Source organism: Corvus hawaiiensis, chromosome 1 (genome assembly GCF_020740725.1).
Source record: "Corvus hawaiiensis isolate bCorHaw1 chromosome 1, bCorHaw1.pri.cur, whole genome shotgun sequence".
NCBI lineage: Eukaryota > Metazoa > Chordata > Aves > Passeriformes > Corvidae > Corvus > Corvus hawaiiensis.
Genome location: NC_063213.1, coordinates 71,119,929 through 71,146,647, shown reverse-complemented (window position 1 = coordinate 71,146,647; position 26,719 = coordinate 71,119,929). Strand labels below are relative to the sequence as shown.

Sequence of the window (26,719 nt, the reverse complement as noted above, 5' to 3'; positions counted from 1 at the left end):
TACCACCACCCTGCCTAACAGGGTGTCAGGTTGTACCTTGACTCTGTCAGTTTGACAGTGTTTTCTTTTACCTTTTTTTTTTCCCCTTTTCTTTAATTTCCATTAAATTGTTATTCTGACTTAGTGCCTCCCACTGGTTTGTTTTCAAACTAGTACATAATTTGGCGCCCAATGTGGGGCTTGCTCTGAGAAAAAGTCAGAATTACAATTTTGTATAAACAGAAATCTATTCACCATGGTGCTCAGCTGGTCTGCATGGGTACTGTATCTTGCTCTCTATATTTTTCCTCACATGGGGAACTACCTGCCTGTTGTATTACTCCTGTTAAAACCAGGGAATGGTATGAGAATTGCTTTATTGGTTTATTATGTCTATAGCATAATAACCTGCGAGGCGATGAATACCATTCGGAATATATACTCAATTTTGTTTGGCTGTCCTAGTCTGGGCTCCTATGTCTGGGACCTCTTCAACAATCACAGCCAGCCCCTGGTGGGAGGAGTAGAGAGTGGTTTCTTCCAGCCTTTCAGGCCAGGCACAGCAGTTTTTGAAAAAATTGAGTTCCCTCTGGATGTTAAGGATGGTATAATCTTCTTGTCAGTTCTCTTCTCTTTTTTTCTCTATGGCCTGCATTGTGTACACCATGCTTAGAAACAAAACACTACTTAGTGTGGTGCAATGTCTGCTTGAGGAGGAGGTAAAAAGGAGCAAAGCAGCAAATACCATGTCTACACAGACTGTCACACAGAAAGGAACCAAAAGCAAAGCAACCGCATCCATCTCTATGCAGACCGTCACAGAGGAGAAAGGAACCAAAAGCAAAGCAACCGCATCCATTTCTACGCAGATCGTCACAGAGGAGAAAGGAACCAAGAGTAAAGCAACCGCATCCATCTCTACGCAGACTGACACAGAGGAGAAAGGAACCAAACAAAAAGCAACAGTGTCCACCTCTACACAGACTGTCACAGAGGAGAAAGGAACCAAATGTAAAACAACAGCGTCCATGTCTACGCAGACTGACTCAGAGGAGAAAGGAACCAAAAGCACTGTCAGCATCTCCATGCAAACCATCACTGAACCAGAACAGCCTAAACCGATTGCAGTTGCCCCCGTGCAGAAGAAGAAATCAAAAAGCAAATCAGTCTGCATAGTGACTGACGAGGATGCAGCAGGACCTTCGCACCCAGCAGAAGAGGCAGAGCCAGAGATCATCACTCGGTCGCTATCCCTGGGTGAGCTGCGAGACCTGCGGAGGGAATTCACCCGCCAGATGAACGAGTCTATCCTGACCTGGCTGCTCCGCATCTGGGACGCTGCAGCCAATGACACCATTCTGGACGGAAGTGAGGCCAGGCAACTGGGATCTCTGTCCTGGGATGTGGTCATTGACCAGGGGATCGGGAGAACCCAAGAAACCCTCAGCCTCTGGCGGCGACTGCTTACAAGTGTAAGGGACAGGTACCTTTGTAAAGAAGACCTCCAGGTGCACCAAGGAAAATGGAGCACAATGGAACAAGGTATCCGGTGCCTGAGGGAATTGGCTGTGCTGGAGATCATTTTCTCAGAAGATGAGAGATTTCCTAAGAGCCCAGATGGTGTCCAGTGCACGTCACAGATGTGGTTGAGGTTCGCACGCCTCGGACCAGAGATATACTCCCGTTACCTGGCAACACTGCAATGGAGGGAAGGCGAGGACAGGGTGGGCGTCTTGGTGAACAAACTGAGGATTTACGAGGACACCGTCACAGCCCCGTTTCGCATCCATGTCTCATCCGTGGAAACAAGTCTTTTGGCTGAGCAAGTCCGGAGCTTGATTGAAGAAGGCCATCAGAAATTGAAAAAGGAACTTAAGGAAGAGATTTACCAGATCTCACCAGAACCAACAAGAGTCTCTGCCATTAGGAGCCGGCGACCCCCAACCAGGGAGAGAGGATACACCCCACGAGGTAACCTCTGGTTTTTCCTTCAGGAACATGGAGAAGACATGAGTAAGTGGGATGGAAAACCCACCTCCTCCTTAGCAGCTCGGGTACGTGAACTAAAAAGAGGGACAACTACCACAAGAAGCGCATCTAGAGTCAACATTGCTCCGGTCTCCCGCACACAGAACTCCAGACGGTATAGGAATGATAACATGACCGATCCTCTTGAAGGGACCTCAGGAACGTATTCACCGGAAGGGAGCAACATGCAACATGACCAGGAATAGAGGGGCCCTGCCTCTAGCCAGGTAGAGGAAAGGGAGAATCGGGTCTTTTGGACTGTGTGGGTCCGATGGCCTGGCACATCTGACCCACAAAGATACACGGCTTTGGTTGACACCGGTGCTCAATGTACTCTGATGCCATCAAGGTATGTGGGAGCAGAACCCATTTCTATTTCTGGGGTGACAGGAGGATCCCAGCAGCTGACTGTACTGGAAGCTGAAGTGAGTTTAACTGGGAACGAGTGGCAGAAACACCCCATCGTGACTGGCCCGGAGGCCCCGTGCATTCTCGGCATAGACTATCTCAGAAATGGATATTTCAAGGACCCAAAAGGACATCGTTGGGCTTTTGGGATAGCTGCTGTGGAGACAGAAGATATCAGAAAACTGAGTACATTGCCTGGCCTCTCAGATGACCCCTCTGCCGTGGGACTGCTAAGAGTTGCAGAACAACAGGTGCCAATCGCCACAGCAACAGTGCACCGTCGGCAATACCGCACCGACAGAGACTCTGTGGTTCCCATCCATGAGATGATTCGCAAACTGGAGAGCCAAGGGGTGGTCAGCAAGGCCCATTCACCTTTCAACAGCCCTATATGGCCAGTGCGTAAGTCCAGTGGAGAACGGAGGCTGACGGTGGACTACCGTGGCCTGAATGAGGTCACGCCACCACTGAGCGCCGCTGTGCCGGACATGTTGGAACTTCAGTACGAGCTGGAGTCCAAAGCAGCGAAGTGGTACGCCACTATTGACATTGCCAATGCCTTCTTCTCCATTCCTTTGGCAGCAGAATGCAGGCCCCAGTTTGCTTTTACCTGGAAGGGTGTGCAATACACCTGGAACCGACTGCCCCAGGGGTGGAAGCACAGTCCCACCATTTGCCACGGACTGATCCAGACTGCATTGGAAAAGGGTGAGGCTCCAGAACATCTGCAATACATCGATGACATCATCGTGTGGGGAAACACAGCAAAGGAAGTGTTTGAGAAAGGAGAGAAAATCATCCAGATTCTCCTGGAAGCTGGCTTTGCCATCAAAAGGAGCAAAGTCAAGGGACCTGCCCAAGAGATCCAGTTCCTGGGAGTAAAGTGGCAAGATGGACGACGTCAGATTCCCACCGAGGTCATCAATAAGATCACTGCGATGTCTCCACCGACCAGCAAGAAGGAAACACAAGCTTTCCTAGGCGCCATAGGTTTCTGGAGGATGCACATTCCCGAGTACAGCCAGATCGTGAGCCCTCTCTACCTGGTTACCCGCAAGAAGAATGATTTCCACTGGGGCCCCGAACAGCAGCAAGCCTTTGCCCAGATCAAGCAGGAAATCGCTCATGCGGTAGCCCTTGGCCCAGTCAGAACAGGACCTGAGGTGAAGAATGTGCTCTACTCTGCAGCCGGGAACAATGGTCTGTCCTGGAGCCTCTGGCAGAAGGTGCCTGGTGAGACTCGTGGCCGACCACTGGGATTCTGGAGCCGAAGCTACAGAGGGTCTGAAGCCAACTACACTCCCACAGAGAAGGAAATCTTGGCAGCCTATGAAGGAGTCCAAGCTGCCTCAGAGGTAATTGGCACTGAAGCACAGTTGCTTCTGGCACCCCGACTACCGGTGCTGGGTTGGATGTTCAAGGGAAAGGTTCCTTCCACGCATCATGCCACCGACACCACATGGAGCAAGTGGATCGCCCTCATCACACAGCGTGCCCGTATTGGAAACCCGAATCGCCCTGGGATTCTAGAAATTATAACAAACTGGCCTGAAGGTGAGACTTTTGGATTATCCTCTGAAGAAGAGGAAGAGCAAGTGACTCGTGCTGAGGAAGCCCCACCATATAATGAGCTACCGGAGACTGAAAGACGTTATGCCCTCTTCACTGATGGTTCCTGCCGAATTGTAGGCGCTAATCGAAAGTGGAAAGCTGCAGTATGGAGCCCCACACGATGAGTTGCACAAGCTACTGAGAGACAAGGTGGATCGAGTCAGGTTGCAGAGCTTAAAGCCGTCCAGCTGGCTTTGGATATCGCTGAACGAGAGAAGTGGCCGAGGCTCTATCTCTACACCAACTCATGGATGGTAGCTAATGCTCTGTGGGGATGGCTGGATCGCTGGAGAAAGGCCAACTGGCAGCGCAGAGGGAAACCCATCTGGGCCGCTGAGATTTGGCAGGACATCGCCGCCCGAGTAGAGAAGCTGACTGTGAAGGTTCGACACGTGGATGCGCACGTACCCAAGAGTCGGGCTAATGAAGAGCATCGCAACAACGAGCAGGTGGACCGAGCTGCCAAGGTGAAAGTATCACAGGTGGATCTGGACTGGCAGCACAAGGGAGAATTATTCCTAGCTCGTTGGGCCCATGATGCCTCTGGTCATCAGGGGAGAGATGCAACATACCAATGGGCCCGTGACCGAGGGGTGGACCTTTCCATGGACAGCATCTCACAGGTCATCCACAGTTGTGAGACCTGTGCTGCAATCAAACAGGCCAAGCGGGTGAAGCCTCTGTGGTATGGTGGACGATGGTCAAAGGACAGGTATGGTGAAGCCTGGCAAGTTGACTACATCACCCTTCCCCAAACCCGCCAAGGCAAGCACTACGTGTTGACCATGGTTGAAGCAACCACTGGATGGCTGGAGACCTACCCTGTGCCTCATGCTACAGCCCGGAACACCATCCTGGGCCTGGAAAAGCAAGTCCTGTGGAGACATGGCACCCCTGATAGGATCGAGTCAGACAACGGGACTCATTTTAAGAACAGCCTCATCAACACCTGGGCCAGAGAACACGGTATCGAATGGATATATCATATTCCTTATCATGCACCAGCTGCTGGAAAAATTGAACGCTGCAATGGACTACTTAAAACTACCCTAAAGGCACTTGGTGGGGGGACCTTCAAAAATTGGGAAGTGAACTTAGCAAAAGCCACCTGGATAGTCAATACCCGAGGGTCCATCAATCGAGCTGGTCCCGCCGAGTCTGAACCCTTGCACACAGTGGATGGAGATAGAGTCCCTGTGGTACACCTGAGAGGTATTTTAGGAAAGACTGTTTGGATTAATCCCACCTCAGGCAAAGACAAACCCATCCGTGGGATTGTCTTTGCTCAAGGACCTGGTTGCACTTGGTGGGTAATGCAGAAAGATGGGGAAACCCGTTGTGTACCACAAGGAGACCTAATCTTAGGTGAGAACGGTGTGTAGGTTTCACTGTGTATATATATATATATATATATATATATATGTATGTGTGTTTTAGAGTTTAAGAAGGTATTGATTTGGGATAATGTAGATGGTAATAGAATAAGGGGTGGATAATGTCCTGGGTTGCAGTGTATTCTATTACCATCCCCATCAGCTGTTGAAATCAGGTGGGGCAGTGTTTCCTTGCCTCCTCCCCCCAGACTATCTTTCTGGCCCATCATTGTCCTGCCGCCTGACTCAGAGATAACTCCCTCCGGACTATCTTCTGTTAATGAGCCTAATCAACACTTTGCCTCATGACTCGTTACCCCATTGTGAGATGCTCCACCCAGAGGGAGGAACCAAGCATCCCATCGTGGATATAATCTGAGGCTGAACACCAGAGACACTGGCTTCCCACTGGATTTCCAGAGGACAGGAGCTACACAGCCACCATTGGACTTCCTGAGGAAGAGCAGACTGTTTTACTACAGGATCACTGCTTCAGAGGACTGCAGCCACCATTCTACCAGACTGCTACCACCACCCTGCCTAACAGGGTGTCAGGTTGTACCTTGACTCTGTCAGTTTGACAGTGTTTTCTTTTACCTTTTTTTTTTCCCCTTTTCTTTAATTTCCATTAAATTGTTATTCTGACTTAGTGCCTCCCACTGGTTTGTTTTCAAACTAGTACAGGCCTTTGGTGTATCTCTTGTACCCCAGACTGGAGCAACTCCACCTTGCTGCCTTATTTGCTTGTTGCTTTGTGCAAACCTTCCAGAGGTGCAGACAGACACTGACTGTGGAGCTCAACAAAAGCCTCAGGAGCCCCACATACATTTCAAGCCATAACCATTGATGCCTCAAGCTCCCCACACTATTCTGCTGAAACATGTGGGCTAGGCCTAAGGCATAGGAAATCAGATCCCTAGCTGGAGTACAGCAGCAAATACCCAGCACTGAGGACTTCAGCTATGCTCCCATACCAGTGTCTAACTTCCTGCGGTGTTGTGGGAAAAATCCACCTCCGGTACTAGGTACTTCAGTGAACCACAGTGTCTGAAGGTTGGTCAGTGCTTCTAAACCATGTAGCAGTTCTTGCAAAAAACCCAGGATGTTGACTACACGACCGTGTTTACACAGAGTACAGCACTTAGAAAAAAAATTGAGGAGATGAAAGTGAGTGTGGAGCTAGCTGGAGCAGACAGGGGAAGAATCTTCTTTGTGAAAGTTAATGAAGAAGCAACTGATGCAGCTGCTGCTACAGGGTTGACCAAAAGAGTGTTTTACCTCCACATTCCTTACAAGTTCAGAGCTGACCACCTGTTCTTCTTGTTGATCAAACACAATCAAAGCAAGAACATTCTCTCCTTTGGCCAATATTTCCCCTAAGGGTAGAGCAGGTTCTGCTTCTTTCTGCCCAAAGAGAGCACAATACTCTGGTAGAAAGGAGTAAGGCATAAATAACATGTTGCTCTCAAGTGCCATGGACATTTCCTGATATCTGTATTCTTGACCCCAAGAGAAAACACCAAGTTGCTTTGGCAAGACAACTGGAAAAATTATAATGGGCCTTTCCTGTTTAGAGCTCTTAAACAAGTGAACACCCTTAATGGAGCTTATTTCATTCTTATTTCATTCTTATTTCATTCTTAGTCATGAAAACTCCCATTGCAGTGGGGTTGTTTAAACAGTTGGATGATGCACTGCATAAATCAGAAGTCCAGCATGATGCCTCCCCTCTTCAGCCACATGACAAGGCTGATGGGTGGGGCCACTCTCCAGGAGGTGTTGCAGGCCTCTGTCCCCAGCCACCAGGTCCCAAGCCAGAGACAGCTTAGTGCTGAACCCCACTGCTTTCCCCCCACATGTCTCCAGTAACCCCATCTCCAGTGCCTAAACACCACCATGGGGGAAGGATCTTGGCTGCCATGAACACAGATCATGTCCTGAGTGAGTCTCCATACAGATGTTGGGCGTGGAGATACGTAGAGGCTTGTCCCACACTCTTCTCCTCAGGTACTCTTTCCAGGCCCTCTCTTTGTAAGTAGTAAAGTGTGGCTGCAATAAAAGTATTCAAAGCATTTAATTGGTATGGCTTTTTTGAACCTTGATTTGAAAGTTGCCTCAGGCACTCAATGCCTTTGAGCATCTGCCACATGTCTTGTCTCTTGCCTGTTGTATTTCATCTGTGAACTAAAAGCACAGCGAGGTGTAATTTGCCACCACCAGGAACTTGAATGTCTTTTGCCTTCATTTCTCTGACCTGTCATTCTGAAAATAATAATGAGTGCAAAAGGTAGAGGTTTTTTAGTATCACTGTGAAACTTTCTAAGAAAATTCTTCTCCAGTGCTCTGATGTTTGACATGTGCCTGAAAAACCATGCTCCTTGGAGACCACAAGGTGTTTGGCCTTGGAGGAAGATTGTTCTAAGTCTATAATTTCTCACCCTGCCAGTTCTATGACCCTCTGCCTGATGAGTGGGAAATTATTTTACTAAAGAATACAGGGGAGACCACTGAGGGGAAAGTATTTCCTGATCCAGAATTCCATAATGGTTGAAAATCCCTCTAAAGTACCATATTATTTTCAGAATATATTAATGCAATTGTCTTGTGTCTGCACTGAGGTGCACTGAGTGTGACTGGGATGGAGCTGACTGTGTTCACAGCAGCTTGCACGATGGTCTTTTGGGATTTCTGGCTAAAACAGTGTTGATATATTTTGGCCATTGCTGAACTGTACTGCAAAAGCAAATATGGTCTAATTCTGGTCTCTTCTGCCTATGCAATTTTCTGCAATTACACGACATTTGTTTATAAACTATTAAATTGTCAGTGAACAGGTATTGGTGGAGTTATGATAGATTTACACTCATGTTTGAGAACAGAATTCAGTCCCAGTTCTCCAGCTGAGCAGGAAGAAAAAAGGGCTGTCTTGAAGTCTCAATTTAGAAATGAACACACAGAGTTTTGTTTCTCTGTGTAGCACAAAAGCAGACAAAGGGAGAATATATTTATGGGTACATCCTGTTTCTGGTTTACAAATACAGGAGGAAAAAATTAACCACATCTTAAATATACAGTAAACTGCAGCTCTGCGAATGAAGACGTAGTGGAACACTTTCCCCACTCTCAAATGAGAAGGCTTGCTGGCAGGGTCAGTGCTTTGAAGTCAACCCACAGGCATTTGATGGTGTTCCAGATCCTGTTTACCTCCCATGGCTTACTGGTAATGTTTACTTTGTACAAGAAGGAGGTTTAGGAAAATGGCCAAATGGGACTTTCCCCCTGCATCAGCACTGTGTGTGCTTCTGTACCATGGGGACTCTGTTCCACTGGCACGCAGAGAGCTACAAGGGAAGTGTTGTGTCATGATTTCCCACACGCACCCTTAAATGTCCCTTCATCAGCATGTTGCAGTCAGATACCTGCCTTCGTCTGGAGCAACGCGAGGCACTTCTGTGTATGGATTTCACTCGGGTGTCCCAGGCCAAATACTGAAGCTATTGGACATCATGTTCTGTCAAGACATTCTTGTTTGCATCCAGTGATTACTCAAGAACACAATAGCAGGGACTACTTTACATGTTCTGCATGAAATAGTGGTTCTTGGAAGCAGAATGTGTTAAAGTCAAGTTTTCTTTAATATCTTATTCTGTATAGTAAAAGTATCTTGTTTTAGGAAGGTTGTTGCTAAGTGACGCTGGTCACAGGTTCCCCGTTAGATTTTACACAAAGGTTTACAACCAGCTGGGATACAAGTGTCTGGGATTCACAAGGTGATGTGTCTGGGTTACAGCCAGGCCAGAAAAGAAAGGGTTGTCAAATTTATCCAGGATAATATGAGAGCAAAATCTTTATCAATGGTAAAAATCAGTGGAACTGATGGAAAGCAGAAATGTGAAGAGATGTAGAGAACTTATTTTCAGGACAGTTCAGTAGTCCTTGGTTACCCCAGGAATGTAGGAATTTGAATTGCAGAATGATGAAATGATTTATTGTACAAATTCCATGGCAGTATGTGGAAACATACCATTTACACACCAATATTATTCTGTGGCCTGAAGAAGAACCTTTTTCCACGGGAACAAATTCTCTTTTCTCACCTCATCTGGAGCTGAATCAGTTTACATTGGCTGAAAATTTGACCCTGCGTTTTCAAGTTATCCACCTGCCAGTTCCTCACAGTGCTTGGCTGCTTAGGAAGGATATTTTCAAATCTCACTTTGTTTTCAAAACTCGGTCACTAACAATATGTGCACAATATTGGCAAATACTTATGCTCCATTTCTGGACCTATGATACATCTGATTTCACTAGCCGTAAGGACTGGCAAGAATATCCACACTAACATTTATACAAATAACATATAGGACTACTGAGCCACTGCACAATTTGACTAGCTATGGAAATCATACCACAAGGGCTGTCGCAGGAACGAGGAAGAGCAATTATTTTTAACATCCAGAATGATGGCCAAAAGCAGTACCTTTCTCCTCAGAGTGGTGAAAATTACACAATGTGCTACAGGGCTGAGCAGCCCTGAAGGGTATTTCAAGTTTCCAAGTCCATAATTTGTTAAAGTAGCTCAGTAGCTACCAATACCCACAGGTTTTGGGTAGTGTGATTAGTGCAGTGTTAATGTCCTGGCTATGAGTACATCTACAATAATTACATTTTATGACCAGGGATACACTCCCAAATGCTACGTCTTGTTCAAAGGATAAACTGACTAATAAGTACTTGAACAACTTGGCCATCAGCACATACCAAGTTTAAAGATAACTGGATGTAACAGTTTTAATTTATAGTCAGGACAACTTAGGACAAAGTTGAGTTAAAACTTCAGGAATAAGGAAGAACAGAAATGGAACAGAGGTTTGGAAACTCTTTGTCTAGAAGCTTCAAAAACAGGTTCAACAAACACCTATCAGCTGTAATCTAGATCTCTCATCCTACCTTAGGGCAGCAGATGCACCAGGAATCTCAAAGCTCCTTCCAGCCACAGTTCTGTCATTTCTAACCAAAGTTAACAACAACAGCTCCATTGCATGAAAATATTTATTATCTTTTTCACTGTCTAAGCAATATAGAGAAACAGACTCATTCTTAAAATGCAAAGGAAATTTCCTATTTTCTACTGCATCCCACAGTGATGACTGACAAGAATAGTCATGCACTGAGGCAGAACCAGGAGAGGAATACGTATGGACATTCTGTATCACACAGCTTTGAAAAATGCACTTGCTCTTAAGGTAAAGAAATATGGCTTATAAAATGATTTAAATTGCCACAAAGAAATGATATCCAGACATACTATAAATGAGATCACTCACAAAGCCTGAATCAGCATTATGAAACAGGGTCATCATGCAGAAATATTTATCTGTGTAGTCGTAACACCTTACACTATGGAAGTCCGTTAAGAAGACACATGCAGACATCCCTGCCTACAAATGTAATTTCCTGTTAGTCAAAGCTCATGAACAAGTGAGAAAGGGTGTGAGCAGAGAAGGTACAACAGGCAGAACTGGCTGTATTGCTAGAGCTGTTTTTGGATGCTGATAAGTGAACCAAAGATGAAGAATATTTTCATGTTATTTTGTATCATGTCTAAATTTCCCTGGAATGTAAATGGGGTTTACTGTAATCATGGAAATGCTTCTGGTGCACAAAGAAGTTCAAGTGGGAAAACAACAGCTCTGGGCTCACCTTTTCCCTGGTGAGTTGAATGGCCAGCATGAGGTACCCCAGGTCTCTGCAAAGTTCACACTCATCAATTCCCGCACATTGTTGCCAGTAAATCCAGTATTGGAGAGTCAGCAGACAGCAGTGCTATTTATAAGCTGATACTTGGTTTTCAATAGGTTCCTGACTCATACAACCTGAAGATCACAGAAATGAATATCAGACTCTGTTCATGTGCTGCTTCCCAGATGAGCTGAGACCATCAGTAACATCTGAAATCTCTCCAACTTTCTCAAATTCAAGAGGTATTTTTCTGTCATGCTAAAGTTTCTGTGGATCACCACAGATACTTTATCACCCTAATTGCTCTGATGTATAAGACTGTATAAGACTCATTATTTGTTGTAGCAGTTGTCTGACAAACAGGGAGGGGGGCCCTCCTGGGCAGTGAAAATCAAAGGAGTCCTTGTTTTGTTCTTGTTATTCAGCAACTCCACTTTTCTAATGATACCTTTACTCACAGGCAACCTCAGACAAATCAGGTACTCTGTAATTACCACCTGAGCAGGGTGGTAGCAGAACGTTCATTTTGTAAGATGAAAGGGACAAGAAAAGCCTTTGGTGTTAAACTTGAGATCAGCCTCTGGTTCCTCAACAAGGATCTGCTTCCCTACTGCGTCCTGCAGACACCGACAGCAAGGGAAGTGTATGGCTGCAAACAGTGAGAAAAAAGCCAAGGGAGAACTGTAGACATCCAAGTTTCCTGCATTCTCTTGAAGCAAAGAATAATCACAAGGGGTACGCTGGTGGTCTGTTCTGCTACAGAGTGAGTCATTGCTTCTCGATGTGAGGTTGTGTTCTGCTGATTGACATCAGCAGCTGGATCTTTGTTCCTTGCTTTGGCCTTCCTGTGCTTATCTCATCCATGTCATCAGAGCTCTTTGTGGTTTAAAGATCATATAGAGAAGTCTTCATTACCTTGGTCCTGGCTCCAAGACCATCAGAAACATTAAAAAAATGTTGCTGGAAAATGAAGGAAAGATTTGAGAATTTCAGCCCAAATAACTGCAAACAGGTAAAGAGTGCTGGACAAAACTTATCCCTAAGGACGTAGTGCTACTTACAGTCTTATCTAAATGTGTGGAATTTTAGGTGTAGAAAGCAGGTCAGTCTGCAATCCATTCCTCTGTGCCTGAAAGCAACTTTACTATGACAAGCATCTGACCACCAGCTAAAAGGGCTGTCTTTGAAATCTGCATTCTTGACAGAGTAGTCTAACTACCTGAAACAAAATCTGTCACTTCCTTTGTACTTGCAGTGCTTTTACATCTCCGTCTTCCTTTCCACACAACGCATCTCAGCAACTACTACTCTGTAACCTTTAGAAAAAGTCCTCCTGCTATTTATCCTTTCCTGTTAGGAGGCTTATCCATGGAAAGGAATAAAGAGAGTCTCCTGATTCTGAGACTACTGCGACCATCTTCAATCCTCTTCATTTTTCTCTGACCTGCAATGAACCTCTGCATTATTTAAAGAGCAAGAAGGGAGTCAGAGATCTGGAAAATCCAGTGCAGGTCTTAGTCCAGCCCTCTGTTTAGCAGGATGATATGTAGCTTTGCCTTTCCCAGCAAGCACTTGCACAGTGAGTCTCCTAAAAACCTACAATTCAGAAGATCCTTCAATCTAGTTGAAAAAAAACTCCTGGGTTTCTCAGACATTCCCATTAAAAAACTATCTGTGACTAAGCCACGCTCTAACCTACACTAAACTAACCTAGAAGAGAATAGGAAAGCAGGGGACTAGAAGAACAGCAGAGAATGTTCCTTTCTGGGAATGAATGCCTGTCCAGCTCCATTATCTATAATTTGACCACTGACAGAAAATGATTCATGTGAAGCAAATCTCCACCAAATGGAACAATGGAGCCACAGTTAATCTTCAGATTAACTCAAAATGAATTAAGAACAGGAGTGCCTACAAAACCAGAGGAATAAAAAACAATGATGAACAAACCTGGAGAAACCTGTTCACTTGAGACAGTTAAGACAAGAGCTCAAAAGTGTCAGAAAACTAAGCAGTGGCTAAGAGTGTAGTGTTTCGCTCTGAGAGCATATTAGATAACTTGAACTTTGCCTTAAAAGATTCCTACACAGAAGAATGTATTTTAAGGGTGCTTGTGGCTTCAGCACATACCCCTGTGCCCAAAGGGCATTATTTATCATGCTTCAGGATTGCAATTTTCCATTCACAATATTAATTTGGATTAAAAATTGCCAGTATCCAACCAAATACTTGGTTGTGTCTTGCTGCTTGAAAATAATTTCCTTTCTGTTCTGGGAGACACCTGGATGGTACCCTGACTTAAAACTGTTACATCTTGCAGCTCCTACCTGTATATTTTACCCCTCTTATATTTCACAACATTTTTCCTCCAAGTGTGCTATGCCTAGTGCCCAAAGTCAGAATGCAGAGAACAGCCCATCACCACAAGAAAGGGAACAGCATCTGCCCAGTTCTGCTCTGCAGTTCCCCTTTGGTGACAATGTGAGTTTTGGGGCATCCATTCAGTGCAGGTAGCTTGGGGTGCAGCTGCAGGCTGAGGTCTGGGCGGGAGCCCCAGGCAAGGGGCCATGAAGTGCCCATCCAGTGCAGAACAAAGGGCACAGGCACCTATGGCCTGGCCTCAAAGACACAGCAGGAGCCAAGGACCTTGGACTTCTCCACACTTAGATTGAGAGGGTGTAAAAGTGCAGAGTTTCCTTTGTTTGGGGTCCCTCCTTGGAGGGACCAGCTTGAGCTGGTATTTTGTTATTGCACCATGATTAAATTATTTTAAGGATAGAGATGTCTGAGGCTCTGTGATGGTAAGGAAACCTGGTGTGACTGTGTGAGTGTGGGGGATGCAGCTGCGAAGTGGCCTCCATCCAGCTTGGGTGGTGCAGCTGTGACTGCCAGAGTGGCTCCTGGATGGTCAGACAGGGAAATTTCCTTAGCACTGAGGAACAGGCTCAGCAGGTGGATTTTTAAGTGACTGTGTGGAGTCCAGCCAGAAGCCAGGAAAGCAAGCCAGATGCTTCTTTGGGAAATTTTCTTGCCCCAGTGTTGAGCAAGTTAAACCAGACTCCATGGCTTTCATTCCTTCAGGCAAAATCTGTGCAGGTCTGACTCTCTTGTTTTCAGGGCTTGAATGAACACTGTGTTTTTAATTTCTATTTCCTCCCAAGAAAAAGCTCTGAGAAAATTCAAACCGAAAGAGAATTAAACCCATGAGTACTTTATGACTGATAGGAAACTGCCTTCAGAGCTTCCTAAATACCAGATAAGCATAGTATCTGGTTGGGTTGATATGTAAATATATGTTAGCAGTGATAACCAAGTACTTGTAACAAACCAGCATTGTAAGTGTTAGTGCTTGCATATACTCATGCAGATACTTGCTCACCCACACACTATATCAACCTAAATGTGAAGAAAGATTGTTTTTCAGAAAATAACACCAGAAATATACTACTTCTTATAAGTAGGTTGCTCTGTCCCTGCTGCCTATGCCTTGCTGAAGCAACATAAGACAATGATCAGACTTCCTCAGAGACACAGACAAAAATGAGGAGTAATGAGAAGTCCTGGACTAAACTTAGGATATAGTTTAGCCCAGAACTAAATCAGTGGGCTGGTTATATCAGTATAATTGTTTCTACTACAAAAACTATATATTGCATTCATTGGTGCCACTTCTGATGTCAAAAGACATCAAAATTTGAAAAATTTACTTTTTACAGGTAAAACCCCCTCTGAAATCACCTTTGTTTCTAGGAGTTTGCTTTCTTTTTTTATAACTACTTAGAATTTTTTTACATCTTAGTATCCATTTAAAATTGTGACTACTTTCTGAACTCCTAGGGATATGGAAAAATTCAAGATTCCACAACAGGTCTCCTAATTTTGCTAACTGGTTGCAACAGACAGGAATATGATTCATCATGAGTGAAATTTATGCTGCCACTGGGAGTGGCAATGGTTTTATATCCCATTGCTCCAGAGGCCCCATCAACAAGCTCGACTGTCAAGTTGACACCGTCAGTCCTGAGGAGAAGGTAAATATCTCCATGATCTTTAATTCTAAATGACAGAACTAGGAAATGTCTAAGGATTGATATGTCCATTAGTAATATACATGCATACTTGGTACATCTATATGGCATGTGACATATTTTAAGAAAGTGAGAATATTTCCAAGTTGCATACATTAAAATTTATGGGTGTGTGATGAATCTGTGCTTAACTCACACAATGGAACTTCTAAACTTTCCAAGTGTGTGTCTAAAGATTAAAACCATTTGCCACTTCTTCTGTATGACCCAGACTAGTAATTTATAAGAGCATAATCTTTCTAAAATGCTCCATCTTTCAAATGTTTATATGGATAATTTAATTCTTCTTGTGTATTGGGGAAATATGTTTACTACATGTGTGGAGGAAATTATTCAGACACAGTTAGAATCAAATCAAAAGTGACTTAGAATAGTGCAATTTCTAAAATACTGAACTGACTTTCTTATAATCAGATGCTTCTACAACACTTTACTGGATGAAGACACTGGGAAAAGTCTGTCACAAGAAAGGAACTCTGTTCTAGGTCTAAGATATGAAGAGTTTTGCAGAACACTCAAGATGATCTCCTTGTAATTATTGTGATTGTAACTGAAGGGTGCTTGGAAAAAAGAGTTTCAGCTGCAGATGAAATAAAAAAATATGACTGAAATTTTCTACAACTGCACAATGTGTCTTAGTTGATAATCTTACTAAATGAGCCTGTCTGTAGCTCCATTTTCTGTTGAATATTTGTTAAGCAACCAGTTTTAGAAGGATACAGTATGTGAGGCACAGCTGACTAATACAAAGTTTTTAGAGAGACAAAGAATAAGATATGATCAAGGGTGTAATTAGTAAGTGCTATGCCTGGACAACTGAAGGCAAAACGATCAGGATATAAACTGAGCTGGCAGTGTGGTTAGGACAAAGTTAGGGCTGAGTGGCAAAGCCATAGCTTTTGAGTGAGCTGGAGAAGCAGCTCAACTCAGAATACTGTTTCTGCAAATGTGTTTCTTCTGCTATTCAGGGTGCTGGTTTCCAGATTCACTGTGAAATCCCAAATGTAATGAAAAGGGAATTTCCATGAAATACAGAATAATATAGCCAAGCTATTGCAAAAAACTTACCAGGGCATCTAAACATAGCAGGTGTAAGGATGAGAAGCCTAAATTATTTTTTCCCATGTTTCAGGTGACCACAGTGCCACAATGTGCTCTCTCAGTGCTGCCAATGCCAGGTTCTGTCTTGACTTTTTCAGAGAGCTGAGAAAAAGAAAAAGAAATGAAAACATCTTCTTCTCCCCGCTAAGTCTGTCAGCTGCCTTTGGAATGGTTGTCCTTGGAGCCAGGGGCAGCACACTAGAACAGATTGAGGAGGTAGGTCTTCTCTGCTTTGAACAGGGAACAATGGCAAGATATGAGCCAAGAGGCTGGTTTTACCATCTGATACAGTTCCTAACATCCAAAGGATTGATGCACACAGAGAGCCCTTTAAAAATACATTATGCTGTTCCTAATACCAAACTTCTTCAGACTAAGCATTATTATTGAATTGACTGTTCAATGAATACACCAGTGCTAAAGAAAGTGTTTTGGAGGTATCCCTGCACTCTCCAGGGCTCGGAAGAGTTCCTTCCCTTTAATGTGGTTTTCTGCCTTCTCTGGACACCCAAAGCCTCCTTTCTCATGTAGAAAGATTTGAAAGATTTCATGCACTCACCATCTGCTAAAGCTACTTGTTCACTTGCAAGGATCTTATGGTAAAGAACAAAGGGGCCTTTCCCCAGGGACTATGTCTGGCTGTGTTTTGGGACAGGCTTGCAACACTGCTTTAGCTTTGGAGTACCGCCACTCAGCTGCATTCACCCAACATTTACATTGCAGGTCTTTCATTTCAGAGAAGTTTTGAGCAGTACAAGACAGGAAAACAGATACCCTTCTGAGGAGGTAAGACACAATTGCAGCTCTGAGCTGAAGCAACAGGAGCCAGTTTGTCAACCTTTTTCCTTGAAGGCAATCACTTAATCAGAAAGCACAGCAGGGCTGATAAGCCTCTCCATCTAGATTTGCAGACCTATTTATTACTGGTCCTTTATTAGTTATTTAAGGGGCCTTGTGAGATCACACATTTCAACAGCTTAGCCTTCTCATTACAGGTTTCTAACCAAAACAGCAGTGCCAATCTAAAATGTGATAAGTTCTTCAATTGCCACCTGCAAAAGTTTGACTACAGAGCATGCTAAAGGCACCTTGGAGCTTGCTTCTCCCAGTCTCTAGACCAGCAGCCCTTTGCTTAGAGTGCACAGAGACATCACTGTAGGATACAATGTAGTTTGGAGGTGAATTGGTGTGGGCCTGAAGGGGAACTGTTTTGTCATTCTGTACATCTGGCACGGGGGGATAGGTGGTGGTGTCCTGGTGCATTTATTCCAATGCCTCTATCAGCTGGGTGGAGTAGGGTTTCTCAAGCAGAGAGAGGCTGCAATTCACCCTCAGGTCCAACTTTGCATAGGAAAGATCAAGCCTACCACGAAACATCTGTTTTCCTGTTTGAAGTGTGAAGAAGATGAAGGAGTCCATTCCCAGTTCCAGGCTCTGTTGGCTGAAGTCACTGAACCCGGACCAGGCTGTTGTCTCACCATTGCCAACAGGCTCTTTGGAGAAATTACTTATCCATTCTTCCAGGTAAGTGACTGTGGTGTCCCTTGTAACAGCTCCTAGGAGTGGGGAGCTCAGCAGAATGTCTTCTGTCATAAAGCACAAAGGGACATATGCCTTTTTCACTCATTTCTTTCTTGCTGGTCTACTACATGGAATTATCCTGAAGCCATGAAATCATCTATCTTATAAACTCATTGCATTGCAATAAACTTCTGCAATTTGTACTTTCCAGCAATACTTGGATTCCACAAAGAAATTCTATCGAGCAGAACTGGAACCAGTAAATTTTAAATACACTGAAGAAGAGGTCAGAGACAAAATTAACTTCTGGGTTGAAAATGAAACAAAAGGTAAAGAAAAAATGTGCAGGTTGGCTTGCAGTTGAACCACTTAGGAATATCACTCTCCATTTTTTTCCAAAGATAGCAAGATTTTTATGTATTAAACACCTGCACTATTTTTTTTTCTCAATAGGAAATAAATGTAGTAAGAGGAACAAAAATACTTTGAGTTCCTTGTTTTCAAGACTGTACATAAATTTCTTGTCATTTGTCTGGCAGAATTATACCACTTTTCAATTTTAAAGAAATTACTATTAATAGTCGAAGTCAGCTGATTGCCAGAACAAAGTAATAATTCTTCTTAATTCATTATTTTTAAAGGTAAAATCAAAGACTTATTTGCTGCTGGTTTTATTGATCCCTCTACTGTACTTGTCCTGGTCAATGCTATCTATTTTAAAGGAAAGTGGGCAGTAGAATTTAAGAAAGAAGACACAAAGGAAACATATTTCCACCTGAACAAGGTACAGTATGGGTAGGAACTGAAGCAGCTGGGGGATGGAGGTCAGATGTCTGTCTCCTGTACCAACAGAAGAGGGCTTTTCTCCTTTCTGTTATCCCAAGACAAAACAGTGGTCTTCTGTCAGAACAGAAGGCTGTATTTCTGTCCATTTTCCTAACCAAATATGTAAATGTTTTTACCAATTCATATCAGAAGTTGTTCTTGTGCAGCTGAGATCCTTGTTGGACCAAATCCACTGAGTACATGCACTAACTTTGTTGGGGATTTTGCAGCTAAGTGTGCTGTTTCAAAAATAGTCTGCTCTCGAGATTGAAACTGAGGATTCTGTTTCTCTGCTACTATTTACGAAGAGAACAGTACGTGCTTTCGGGAAAAAATATACTCAAGGCAAATTATCTCAGGGGAATGTATGCATTATTCATGACGAATTTAATTTATGGTTGCATCAGATGTATCAGTTTCCTCATCTGACGCGCCAAAAAAAAGAAGGGTGTAACGATGAAGTTGTGAGTAAAGTAATTTGGCACCATTAGAAAGGGAAATGTAGCTTTTATGCTTCTAAAACGGATAACTTCATTGGGACTACAGCTGAGAGGAACACATCAATGTTACAAGTACATTAAACCCATGACCAGTTTAAATAATGCTTTTGAACTGAACTCTAACCTCAATACTGAAACCAATGAAAACCAAGGTGATAAGTTTTGTATTTTCCGATTAATATGTTTCATGTGTTTCAGAATGAGAGAAAGACAGTGCAGATGATGTTTCAAGAAGGATATTTTAACATGGCCATCATAGAGGAACTGAAAACAAAAGTCATAGAGCTCCAATACTTCAATAATGAACTAAGCATGTTCATTCTTCTTCCTGAAGATGACTGTGAGGACTTCACTGGCCTAGAACAGGTAACACTTTGTTTTCTGTCTAGTACTGTACATAGAGAGCGCTGCTCCAGTGTGGTCAGAAAACAAGTGGGAAAAACTGGACTTCCTTTCCTTGCATTCATTGTGGTGCCAATCATTACTATCAATACCCCCTTACAGCTTGAATGTGCCCTCACCTATGAAAAACTTGCAGAATGGACCAGCTTGGCTACGATGCAACCGCTGAGAGTGAAGGTGCACCTGCCCCAGTTCAAGATGGAGGAAAGTTATGTTCTCAACAACACTCTCAAGGAGATGGGAGTAATGAATGTTTTTGACTGGGGAAAAGCTGATTTGTCAGGAATCTCTATGAAAGATGGCTTGGTTGTGTCCAAGGCCATCCAGAAGACAATCGTGGAAGTCAATGAAGAGGGCACTGAAGCAGGTTGTGCCATGGGGCTTCTTGCAATGCCTCTGTGTCGCCCAGTAACTTACGAGTTCAAAGCTGACCATCCATTCCTCTTCTTCATCAGACACAACCAAACCAACACCATTCTCTTCTTTGGAAGATATTCCTCTCCTTAAGAGGAGGTTATATTGGAAATTAGATCTTTCTCCCCACTTACATCCCAACTGGCAAGCAATAAGGACAAAAGAGAAAACAAAAGACATTTCTCTAGATTTTATCCCGAAGTCTGGTTTGCTGTAAATAAAAAGACTTTCCGAGAAGACCCAAATTAAAGATAAAACCCTAAACCCTGTGAACCTTAGGGATGTTTTACTTTTAGGAGGCCTTACGAAAATAACACCTACCTTAAAATACACTATGTGGTATTTGCCAAAAAGCTGTAGTGCTCTAGAGACATCTGCAAAGAAAATTTTACTTTGAGTCTTTCCTAATGCAGTATGGGTCCAATAAACCCATGACTTTAGTGCCCTAAAGATAAGTGACACATTCTCTCACATGAAGTAGACAGGAGGATAGGGATCTGCACTAAATGCATAACCTCAGGTACTTGGTCTCTTTTAGCCTTACCTAGCTAAGGTCTCAAAGAAAATACCACTTTATAGGGGAGTAGCAAAGTATTCCTTCAGGCCTCCTATTAAATATTGATTGGAGGCAGTATTTCAAGCTGGAGCTGTCAGGGTTTGTTCTCAGAGAGCAGAGAAGACAGAATATTTTTTGGTGTAATTTTGCTTGTTCCGAAGAAGGGAAGACCCATTGCTTATTTTTTTTCTGTGAAAAACCCTATATGTTTAAGAAAATTCTCCAACTTCTTTATAAACTTCCCCATAACAAAGACAGAGTTTCAGAGTAATGGGACAATTTCCTGACAAAGCCTGCTGTGTGATGACTGGGAATGATACACATAATTTCCACATCCGCCATTCTCACTCTAAAAGCCAGCTCTGTTTTTCCCTCAGGTAGTGTGAGTTTCTTGTCCCAGCTGTTTTATTCATTATTAACATAAAAAAATTTAAAAATCTATGGGGATGGTATTTATATGGGTAACCTGTGTTTGTTTTATTATTTATTATTATTATTATTTATCATGATAAACCCACTGCAAGCTAAATATTAAATGTAGTAGTCTGCAGAATTAAGTGGACAGAGGAATAGTCTAATATAGCAAGTACAAATAGTGATAATCCTTTTCAAAAATGTAGATGACACTGAAGTCTACCTTCCACTTTTAAATAGTCATCATGCTGAGTTTAGGCACTGGACAATTCATTAGGGTGCATAAACCCTGAGTCTGTTCCCTCTGTTACATGACCACTATTAGTTGCCTGACTTGGGGATGAGCAGTTCTCTGGGACGCAAACCAAGAGGAAAATTTCTGGTAAAGCTAATTTGCTTGCTGATGATCTAGTTCCCTAAACCACCTCCTGGATGTTGTGCAGTAGGTGGTAGGAAGGAATAGCACAGGGTCACAAGAAGGGAGCAGCCTGCCCAGTTTGGCAGCAGGCAGTGTCCAAAATCCACAGGTACATGAAGAATACTTGCTTTTATAGGAAAAATATTCCACTCTTTGATGACTCACTTCTCCTTTTCCTGTTACTCACTGATGGGGAGAAGGTAAACACTGCGAGCATACTGGTGCCATTGTAGAACTGATGATTCAAAGGGCTCTTCCAAATGCTGAGATAGGCAGGAAAAATTACAGATTGAATTGCTAAACAAAGCAGGCCCATTATAGTCTGTGGAGATACCTCATATGGCTGCAATTGCAGTATGAAATACAGCCTGAAATAGTAAAATTACCTGTAGAGACACAGTTTTCATATCAATTAGCTGGTAAGAGAACACAAAACACAGGCTGTTAGCTCTGATAAATAAAGTATGCAAAAACCAGCTATACATGTTTTTCAACAACTGCCACTGGAATTTTATGTCGATCTGGTTTGTCTTCACTATAAATTACTTAGGTTAAAATTAAAAAAGAGTATGAACCGGATTAGAATTTATTAGCTTGCACAATCAGGCCTATATATTTTCAGATAAAATGTAAAAGAAAAAATTAATGTGATAAAGGCAAGTGCTTTAAGATATTATCCCCAAAAGCACGAGTCTCACAACAGGAATTCTGTATTTCAATTGTAATTTTGTTTTACAATTTTTATTAAAAAAACTTGCTCTAGGGATATCTAGATAATTCAGAACCAGCAACAAAATATAGTGTAAATTATAATAAAAAAATCTATCTTCTCCTTATGTCATCATTTTTTCTTATTGCCATTTTAATCTACAAGACATCTAAAAAATGTAGTGGCAAAACACCAGAAGCTGGAAAGTAGTCCCCTGCTGCTCTTGTAGTGGTAGCAGTTCCTAGTGGGGAGGGCAGTGCTCCCACAAAATCAGAGATGTTTACTTAAAAATATAAGCTAAGCCCTCTACTCTAGCAGCAAATGCTTCTTCTGTGGGAAACTGTAGCTTGTAAAAGTGCAATGCCAAATGATAGAGCTTGCAGAGCAGAGAAAAGTTGGAAACTCCAAATGCTATCTGGAGCAGATATATCCCTGAAGGGCCTTTCCCTGCCTCCTCCCCAGGGACAGGCTCGATGCCAAGTGTTGAACCACGCCAGCACACATGACAGCCTACAAATGTGTAGACTGGCAAAAAGCAAAGCAAAAGATATCAAATACTATTTGCATAATGAACCATGGAAAGGTACACACATTTGTCCCACACTAGAAAGATCTGTGTCTTTCACAGTCTGATTACTGAGTGACTCTTGATTTACATATTCACATTTCCACTGAACTCTATTCTCTCCGATGGTTGCAGTTCTCCCGAGTTTTCTCTGAAATTGTGCTTTTCTTCAAACAGTTTCTTAGTACCTATGTATAACATAATTTTTATTATATCTTCACAAGCTTTTCAATGGATAGACAAGAAGAGTAAAGGGAGATTTTTGGATTGTCTCGGAAAAAGCCAAAGAGGGCAGCTTTGAGTCACACTTCACCCCCACCCCCATATGAATAAGACTAGTGTTTATTTCCCTCAAAATCTAACTGGTAGAAGGTTTTATAGTAGGAAGTCCTGGTTCCTTATGACACCAGTAAGAAAGACACTCAGGTGCAGTAAAGTGCACAGTCTGTGTGATGCAGATGGACAGGCCACCCAAAGCACAAGCAAACATTACTCTCAAACACTGCCCAGTAGTGCCTGAGCCACCAGAAGAAATTAAATGTGAAAATGAGAACAGAGAAATGGTGGAAAGAGCTGTTTTCCCAGCTCCTTTGTGTCTCCTTTTTTATGCCAACATCAGGGAAGAGGGGCAAACACCACATATTGGTTTAGGCACAAAGGGCAGCAGAGTCCTTGCTCAGCCCTTTTTTGGGACAAACATGGATATGAAACAGATTTTAACTCGTTTGTCTTGCTTTGTTTGCAGTACTACACTTGTAGCTTTTGAATTTCAGGAGAAGCATCTGTTTTTCCCAGGCAAAGTTACGAAAGAGCAGTTGTTTGTTGGTGACTGCATACAGATAGCCAATGGTGATCAGAATTTGCATCTATTCCTGGGCTGATTCAACCACTTTTGCACTAGCAGTTGATGTATTAAAAATGCCCAAAATTAACCCAAGGTTTTGCAGTTACAGACTGTTTTCTGGAGAAGTTGTACTGCCCCAGCCATGATTACTGGCAGAACCAGACTTTCTTTCTTCCATGAGCTTCTCTACTTTGGATGTTTTAAACCATCTTGCCTGTCTTGGCAAAGTAGTTTTTCACATTAGGGTAGATTACATAATTCAGTAACTGAGCAGTTTTCTGATGTTCAACCGCTGTACCTGTGCGTAGAGATTGTTGTGGTGAGCGTGTTCCATAGGTAGGCATATGAAATGTAGAGTGTACAAAGAAGGCAAATATATTACATGGGACAGCAAACCAGAAAGACCTACATGCCCCCTCCCAGAAGAGTTGGTGTAACAAAATGTTTTTTGAGAAAATCTTGGACATTGTGCAAAGAGATGGCCATTTTAGCAGTGTTGGTTGGGTCCTTCCTGGACAATCTCCACAGAGGTCCACACAAACAAATTGAACCATAGCCTGCAAAGGAATGTGGGTACCCAGGAAAATTCTTCATGGAAGCCCTAAAGATGTGCTTGAGCAGCTGCTGAGCAATAGCTGGAACTCTAATGTGAATATGTGAAAATGGGAGAATAAGAAAAGACACATGACAGCCCTTTGCACACAAAACCTGTGCCCTCAGGCAGTAATGGTTTGATAAGTATGGATAAAGTAAAAGCTACAGCAGCCCAGGTCACAGAATAAGGAGCATTGAACAAGGTGAGAGGAAAGCTCCTTCTTATCTTCAGCTTTTCCCATCCTTATTGCTGCTACAACATCCTCATTCTGAATTGGGAAACTAAAAGCCACCCCAATTATCAGGCTCTGCACACACATCCCTGCATTTCAGCAAAACAAACAGCACTGTTAAGGATAAAGTAGCTCCCATTCCCTTTCACAGAGGGTGCACCTACTGTTGTACGCTCTGTGACTTAATATGTACAAATTTGTATTTCTCTTATCCCCATCGCCTTTACAGATGCCAGATTTGTTTTTTTACTGTTCATCAAGTCTATTATTCAATAAAGAGTAATAGCTTTTTACAATTGAATTATATTTTATATTGTGCATTATGATTGTCTAACAGACCATGAATGTTCCTGCAGACAGATTCTGTAGCTTATTCACCTGCCATAGTTACAAGGTATGGAAGATCTATGAGAATGGCCTGTGCAACTACCATGGGCCTTGTTGCCATGACCTGCACAGAATGAAAATTAAAAGCTGACTCTCAGTCATCCTTTAAATCCCACTGGCTGGTTTACACAAATTTCTGAATACCTGAATACTCTGGGGTCAGGCTTACAGCCCAGGAAATAAGTAATTCCTGACCGTTCCTCAAATCTCTTCCTCTTCCATGCCCATCTTCAGGCCTCTAAGTCATCTCAACACTGTTGTTCTAAATGTTTTCATCAAAATGAGGTTTTAGCAAAATGTGCTCTCTCCTCAGAGCCCTTCTCCCCTCCTCCTGCACACCTATGCTATAGACCCTCATAGTTAGACCTCAGGTAACATACTGTAGTCTCACCTAGGCAAAGAAATAGATGTGGCTGTACTTTTAACAAGTACAAGCTATACACCACACCAGTCTCTGGACTCCAGGAACATAATTCTGCATTTTGTCAGACCAAAGCACCTTTCAGTGCTACTTCAGTCTTGAAAAATAAACAGAAAGTTTTGGGTTCTAACATGGAAAAAAAATCCATTTCAAAGCCTTCTCAATAGAATGACCATCCTGCAGCTGGCTTTGCTCGGAATTACATTATTTTGGCAAGGTCAGATGGCCACCATTCCTGAGGAACTTCCCTCTGTCCCACTGCACAGATGCTGCAGTGGGTCATTGCATATCTACCAGACTTCCAGCAGTTAGCCCAGCATCCACCTTTCCCTTCATGATTTGTGGGAGTACTGTGTTAGACTGATTTCAGCACTGACAGTGCCTCACAGCTGAGGAGAAGAGAAAGTTACAGCAAAAGCTTAAATAATTCTTTTTTAAGTCCAGTTTTACTTCAGTAAATAAAGGTTGGCTTGCTGAAGACAGAGTACCAGCTTGAAACTGCTCTGCTCAATGTTTCAAAATGCAATTAATCAAGAGGTTGTGACAAAAGGCAGTGAGTGAAAAGATGACTTCTTGAAGGCAACAGTGGGAGTGTCTCAAATCGTGCAGTATATATCACCAACAGCTCAGGGAGCTGTTTAGGTTCAGCTGGATTATTACATGCCTCTTTGAAGTCTGTGGGGTAAGTATTTCTCCAAGAAAATGTCATTTCTAATTTTTATTCTTTAAGATGTACAAAAAAGTGATATTATGTTTAAGAACTTTAAGGTAACTATAAGACAGGTATGTAAAAAGACAGCATATACAGTAATTTTGCCTTGCCTTATCAATATATCTTGCACTGTTTGACTGTCAAATACTTTTAAGTGTGCAAAATACATGGCTTGTGCACCACAGCATTGAGTAGAAAGAGTTCTTTTTCACTGAAAATCTGTTGTCACATCAAAACTATCCTTCTATAATTTTAATCATTGGGAATAAAGGCATTTCTCTTTTCTCAATCTCGCTCCCTGCCAAAACCCATATATTCTATATATATTTATATATGTGTGTGTATACATATATATATGTAAATATATGCATGCTTGTGCTAAAAACCATCAGCAGAGATTAAATATCTGAAACAGGACTACAGGACAGAACCCCCCTTAATTTATATGTCAGCATCTAAGCAACTGGCTGGGTTTACAGAGCAACTAACTCTTATTATTCCTATAAATTAGAGGAAAGTAACCTCCAAATTTGTGGCTGGTTGTACTAAGCAACAGTAAGAAGTGTATAAAGAGTATAGTGAGTTGACCACATTTGATTTAAAGTTCAAGAGCAGCCACAGAAGAAATGAAATATTAAGTTTGCATTGTCTCAAACACCATTCAGAACGCTCTGGATGGCCACAGGGAAACTCATCCATTCAATGTTATATTTATCCTATCGAAGGGTGGATGAAACTTTCTATTTCCTAAAAGGCAAGTATAAGGTACTATCTTGCTAATGAGATAGTATCTCGCCAAAAGAAAGCAAACACATGTTCAGATATAAATGGGTCAGGAGTTGCAATATTTCTAATGATCACAGAATTTGTAGGC

General features: G+C 42.7%; 1 protein-coding gene across 1 annotated transcript; it reads left to right on the top strand.

Moving 5' to 3' along the window:
* The first annotated feature begins 15,114 nt into the window (after positions 1–15,114).
* Positions 15,115–21,047, top strand: LOC125329128 (serpin B4-like). The gene is made up of 8 exons (XM_048310570.1): positions 15,115–15,172; positions 16,362–16,546; positions 17,054–17,116; positions 17,726–17,854; positions 18,063–18,180; positions 18,493–18,635; positions 19,375–19,542; positions 19,681–21,047. Exons 2-8 carry the CDS (start codon positions 16,379–16,381, stop codon positions 20,083–20,085), a joined length of 1,194 nt encoding a protein of 397 aa, XP_048166527.1. The 5' UTR covers positions 15,115–15,172; positions 16,362–16,378; the 3' UTR covers positions 20,086–21,047.
* The last annotated feature ends 5,672 nt before the right edge of the window (positions 21,048–26,719 follow it).

Bases quoted from the DNA above. Each gene is read 5' to 3' on its own strand.
- LOC125329128 (XM_048310570.1), top strand. From the start codon at position 16,379: ATGTGCTCTCTCAGTGCTGCCAATGCCAGGTTCTGTCTTGACTTTTTC. The intron at 16,547-17,053 runs GTAGGTCTTCTC...TTTACATTGCAG, and splicing joins CACTAGAACAGATTGAGGAG to GTCTTTCATTTCAGAGAAGT. The intron at 19,543-19,680 runs GTAACACTTTGT...ACCCCCTTACAG, and splicing joins ACTTCACTGGCCTAGAACAG to CTTGAATGTGCCCTCACCTA.